Source organism: Esox lucius, chromosome 25, assembly GCF_011004845.1.
Source record: "Esox lucius isolate fEsoLuc1 chromosome 25, fEsoLuc1.pri, whole genome shotgun sequence".
In the NCBI taxonomy this organism is placed as follows: Eukaryota; Metazoa; Chordata; class Actinopteri; order Esociformes; family Esocidae; genus Esox; species Esox lucius.
In genome coordinates, this window is record NC_047593.1 from 19,345,283 (window position 1) to 19,351,412 (window position 6,130).

At 50.8% G+C, this 6,130-nt stretch overlaps 1 protein-coding gene across 1 annotated transcript; it reads left to right on the forward strand.

The window, feature by feature from the left end:
* The first annotated feature begins 543 nt into the window (after nucleotides 1-543).
* On the forward strand, nucleotides 544-5,631 carry LOC117594135 (multiple PDZ domain protein-like). Its single transcript, XM_034291211.1, has 13 exons — nucleotides 544-809; nucleotides 967-1,050; nucleotides 1,570-1,679; nucleotides 2,126-2,209; nucleotides 2,737-2,884; nucleotides 2,991-3,059; nucleotides 3,496-3,607; nucleotides 3,700-3,743; nucleotides 3,893-4,015; nucleotides 4,157-4,261; nucleotides 4,364-4,482; nucleotides 4,737-4,860; nucleotides 5,245-5,631. The coding sequence occupies exons 1-13, from the start codon at nucleotides 693-695 to the stop codon at nucleotides 5,389-5,391; spliced, it is 1,386 nt and encodes a 461-aa protein (XP_034147102.1). The 5' UTR covers nucleotides 544-692; the 3' UTR covers nucleotides 5,392-5,631.
* Nucleotides 5,632-6,130: the final 499 nt, after the last annotated feature.

Below are 6,130 nucleotides of genomic sequence, written 5' to 3' on the forward strand. Positions count from 1 at the left end.
TCCCTCTTTCCTCCTCTCATTCCTCTATCCCTGTCTCCTCTCATCCCTCCATCCCTCTCCCTTCCCAACCCTACATTCCCCTCTCCACTCATCCATCTGTCCCTCTCTACTCTGATCCCTCCATACCTCCCGAGTCCACCCATCCCTCTGTTCCTCTCTCCGGAAACCCCTCCATCCCTGTTTCCTCTCATTCCTCCATCTCTATTTCCTCTCATCCCTCCATCCCTCTGTCCTCTCATCCCTCCATCCCTCTGTCCTCTCATCCGTCCATCCCTCTGTCCTCTCATCCCTCCAACGCTCTGTCCTCTCATTCCTCCATCCCTCTGTCCTCTCATCCCTCCAACCCTCTGTCCTCTCATCCCTCCAACCTTCTGTCCTCTCATCCCTCCAACCCTCTGTCCTCTCATCCATCTATCCCTCTGTCCTCTCATCTCTCCAACCCTCTGTCCTCTCATCCCTCCATCCCTCTGTCCTCTCATCCCTCCATCCCTTTGTCCTCTCATCCCTCCATCCCTCTGTCCTCTCACCCCTCCAACCCTCTGTCCTCTCATCCCTCCATCCATCATTCCTTTCATCCCTCCATCCCTCTCTCCTCCATTTGTCCCTCCATCCCTCCCCATTCGTCTTCCTCTGATGCTACTGCCAGTAACTCATCCTCCAGCGGCCACTCTGATTGGCTGGAGGGCTCTGCGATGACCTCTGACCTCCTGAGCTGTCCCATCATGACGGGTGTTCAGAGTACTATCGAGATCTGTAAAGGACACACTGGTCTGGGCCTCAGCATTGTGGGGGGCTGTGACACACTGCTGGTGAGGACGTGTGTGTAAATAACTGAGAGGGGTGGATTGTTAGTGTTTAGGATGTAGTGCGGTACTTATGTAGAGTCAGGAAATGGGTCTTATGGGTCAGTTGTTTGAGCACGATGGTTGCAGTAGAGTGACAGCCATTTCTCGGTTTGTCCACTAGGGGGCGATAATAATCCATGAGGTGAATGACGGAGGTGCAGCTCAGAGAGACGGAAGGCTGTGGGCTGGGGACCAGATACTGGAGGTACAGACACACACACACACTGACACACACACACACACACACTGACACACACACACACACTGATGCACACACACTGACACACACAGATACACACACACACTGATGCACACACACACACACACTGATACACACACACCAATACACAGATGCGCACACACACACTGATACACACACACTGACACACACACACACACTGATACACAGATACACACACACTGACACATGCTGACACACACACACTGATACACCCACACTGATACACACACATTGACACACACACCCACACTGATACACACACACACACACACACACACACTGATACACACCCACACATACACTGACACACATGTATGTATTATGGATTAGAATACTGTTGGAGTGTTTTTGCTATTTGTTCTGACCTCTCTCTTTGTTCTCTTTTTTTCCCATTATTTTTCTCTTCTCTTACCCCTTTCCTCCTCTTTCTTTCTCCTCATTTTCCATCTCCCTCCGCCTCCTCCCTCCCTCCTCCTCCTCAAGGTGAACGGTATAGACCTGCGTCAGGCCACCCATGAGGAAGCTATCGGGGTGTTGAGGTTGACTCCACAGAAGCTACGTCTCACTGTGTTCAGGCACCAGCAGGGATACAGGTGGGTTCTGCCTGTGTTTGTCTCACTGTGTTCAGGCACCAGCAGGGACACGTGGGTTCTACCTGTGTTTGTCTCACTGTGTTCAGGCACCAGTAGGGACACGTGGGTTCTACCTGTGTTTGTCTCACTGTGTTCAGGCACCAGCAGGGACACATGGGTTCTACCTGTGTTTGTCTCACTGTGTTCAGGCACCAGCAGGGACATGTGGGTTCTACCTGTGTTTGTCTCACTGTGTTCAGGCACCAGCAGGGATATGTGGGTTCTACCTGTCTGCCTCGCTGGTCCAATGAGGAAAAAACACTTTAGCCTCCACCAAGTGTCTGTGTCGTTGTGTCTGTCAGTGTGTCTGTCGGTGTGTCTGTCGGTGTGTCTGTGTCTTTCTGTCGGTGTGTGTGTCTGTGGGTTGGGTTTGTGTGACAGCGGGTCAGTGACAGTCATGTTTACAGGGAGGAGGACTTATGGGACGTCTTCCACCTGGACCTGAAACGGCCTCCTGGACAGGCCCTGGGAATCAGCACTGTGGGGAAGAGGTAGGGGTTATAACACTTCATAACACAGTTACTCTCCCTCACAAAACACAACCTGGTTAAGGCCCTGGGAATCAGCACTGTGGGGAAGAGGTAGGGGTTATAACACTTCATAACACAGTTACTCTCCCTCACACAACACAACCTGGTTAAGGCCCTGGGAATCAGCACTGTGGGGAAGAGGTAGGGGTTATAACACTTCATAACACAGTTACTCTCCCTCACACAACACAACCTGGTTAAGGCCCTGGGAATCAGCACTGTGGGGAAGAGGTAGGGGTTATAACGCTTCATAACACAGTTACTCTCCCTAACACAACACAACCTGGTTAAGGCCCTGGGAGTCACTTCTTTGGAGAAGGAATTGGCATTTGTGGGCACTGGCGGATCTAGGGAGTGGGCCAACTGGGCATTTGCCCCAACTGAAATCTGATTGGCCCCTTGAGTGCCCCTCCTGCTACTGTGTGTGTTAAAATACGGTGTACGTTTCCGTATTCCGTATTAGTAAATACGGTGTACGTTTCCGCTAGCAACGACACAGGTGTGTTTGTGTCGGAGATTATGCGAGGGGGTGTCGTGGACGAAGACGGGCGGCTGTTTCTAGGAGACCAGATCCTGTCAATCAACGGAGAGGATGTCAGAGCTGCCTCACAGGAACACGTCACCATGCTGCTTGAGGTACGCACACACACAGACACACAAGGGCCATACATTAACAACATGTGTTTGTCGAAAAAAACTTTATCCAGAGTTTGAACTTTGACCTCTGTTCTCTCTCCGTCAGACTAGTGAAACAGTAAGCCTGGAGGTGGCTCGATTTAAAGCCAGCGCACACTACTCCTTCGAAAGTCAGGTAAATATTCAACATGGCCTTCAAACGAAATTTTTCTTGTTGTTATTTTCCACTGACTAACATATACCCAGGCAAATTTACCCCCAAGCTTGCTTTTCCCCAATCTAGGTTATTCCCAGGCTATCTCATCCCCAATGTAGGTCATCCATAGTCTAGCAGATTCCCAGGTCTTAGCACCAAACTAATTCATCCATCGTCCATATTTAACGTGGACATTCCCAGTGTGTCAAGCCTTTATTTTGAAACTTCCAGAGGATTGTCATAAGACTGTCTTAATTATTTGGAGCTCAGGTTTTACTGCTTTCTCTCCGAGATAGTTTTTTCTTGTGTGTGCTCTCGTGTCGCCTGTCCAGTTGTACTGTGATGTTGTGTTCATCATTGTTCTACCACTGGCTGTACTCTTTCTGTTGCTGTTATTTGCTGCCTGTCCATCTAGAGTGGGGACTCCGTGAGCAGCGGCAGCTCCACTCTGACCGGGACCACTGTGTGTGACGTCGGGGGCCACCAGCAGGGGGAGACATTGAGCCGACAGCTGGGGGGGAGTTACTGTGAGTTCGGGGTTACTGTCCAGGTTTCAGCCAGCCAAACTTGAATGTGGAATTTATAAATAAAACAAATTCGTCTTGTTTTTCCTCCACAGCATTTGAAGACTATCGTGAAATAAGGACAGTGGTTGTGTACCAGGTGGGAGCACGTTGATTTCTCTGTTTTGTTAAACACTATTCTCGTGACAATTGTCACATAATTCCTCCTTATTCCCAGGCGTAGGTTCATATGGAGTGTTTGCGGTGATTCTGTGGTGTAGCCTGATGTAGTTGGGTGGTGTATTCCAGGGTCCTGGGGAATCCCTGGGTCTGGGTGTAGCCGGAGGAGCGGGTTCTCCTCACGGAGACCTTCCTCTGTTCATCGCTTCTATCGACCCGACTGGACTGGCTGCCCGGACCCACCTCCTCAATGTATGTCTGTGTGCGGCTGCCTGTTTTTCCTGCCTGACTGTCTCGTTTGTCTTCCTGACTGTCTGTTTGGTAATCTACGTACCTGTCTCTCTGCCTGCCTGTATGTCTGCCTGACTCTGTGTTTACCTGTCTGTCCCCCAGGTTGGGGAGCGTGTCATCAGTATTAATGATGTGTCCACTGAGGGGATGAGTTGCCTCCAGGCTGGAGATCTGCTGAACAACACCAGGGGACCAGTGACCCTGCAGGTATGAAGAATGACCGCGTACCTCTTCACCCTCTCCCCACCTCCCAGCCTCTCCACTCCCTTCACCTCCCCTCTCCTCCGGTGTCTCCCCCCTCGTCCACAGGTGCAGTCTCCGGAATCCTCGGCCGAGGGCGGCGGGCAGGAGGAGCCGGGCGAGGAGCCGGGCCACAGCGGCGTGGGAGTTTCCTCCACAGGAGGAGCTGTCCTCCACAACAACAGGAGGTGGGAACATGTTTGGAGACGTTCAGCTCCACGCCGGGCTTTAATGTAGCAGGCCTGACGCTTGGTCACTGCCCCGGCACTTGGCAGGTGGTGTAACGCTTTTCACTGAGTCCGCTGATGGAGGCGGCGCCGTGCTAGATGGAGAACTACAAATCAGAAAATGTTTTCTTCTACTTCTGTTAAATGTTTTTGCTGTTGTTGTTGGCCTCAGTATAGTCAACGTGATGTTGCTGTGGTCTCTGCTGTTCTGCCAGTCCCCAGGTCTATAAGACCATTACGCTGGAGAGGGGGGGCCTCGGCCTGGGCTTCAGTATTGTCGGAGGGTTCGGCAGTCCCCACGGAGACCTGCCCATCTACGTCAAAACCATCTTTGGCAAGGTAACGCCCAGGCGGCTGCCAGTCACAGCTGGGGTCTTACCGTGTCTCCTCTCTAGCAAACGCCCGCTGCCATTGGCTGATGGGTTTAATCAGCTGGACCCGTGCTAGACTAGAGCAGATCACTTAGAGAAACAGGAAGACTCGAAGGTCCGACTTAACGGCGTGACCTCACCCTCATGAGGATAGGTTCCTATCATTTCTATTGGTGCATGTTGGATTGCTTTTTTATCTTCCTGGTAGACAGTTTGGTTTTGCAATGAATCAGTGTGTTTCTCCTCCTCTCCCCTATTCGACTTTATCTCACCCCCCCCCTCTCTGCCTCCCTCACCCCCTCCCTCTCTGCCTCCCTCCCTCCCTCACCCCCTCCCTCTCGTCTCTCTCCAGGGAGCCGCGATAGAGGATGGCAGACTGAAACGTGGGGATCAGATCCTAGCCGTGAACGGTCACTCTCTGGAGGGGGTGACCCACGCGGACGCCGTCGCCGTGCTGAAGAGGACCAGGGGAACTGTAGTCCTCTCCGTTCTCTCGTGAATGTAGTCCACAACCACATCACCCCTTGATGATGACATTCACAGATGATATCAGAGTGGCATTCATTAAAGAAAACGGAGAGAAATGGGGAAGGACTACCTGAGCGTTTTTCGAAAAAAAAAAACGCTGATTGTTTTCTGTTTACAAATGGATACAAACCTGTTAATATCTAGACTGAGGGGTAAGATTGTCATAGGTCTTATGTCATCCGGGGTGCAACTGGTCCTCATTTTTTACATTATTTATCGAACGCTCCAATCCATTGTGATGTGATGGAGCATTTGGTTTAACCATTACACTCAAGTACAGAATGGCAGTGTTCATCTTGCTCGCTTGGGCTTCGAACCGGCGACCCAATGCTCTGCCGCCCCGGCTACCTGCAAGCTACTGTCGCTGCTCGATGTCGCCGAACGACGAGAACTGTTATTCGGTATCCGTGTAGCCATTTGGGATGGGACTCCTTCGAAATGTACCTCAGCTGTGGTAGAAATCTAGCTCCTCACATGGAACGACAAGGGAGTGGGGCAGAGAGACGCCAAGCGACAACGCCAACCTTTTATATGGCAGTTTGTAGGTTTTAGTGGATTAAATAGATCTGGAATGGTGATATTTTATAGACCTTAGTTGCTGTCTTACTAGCGGTATATGACAATGTGTCTCTCGTGATTACATTGCTTTATTATTATTTTTTGTTATAATTTATGTATTTATTGTTTATTCTGTTTTATCACTAATCCGT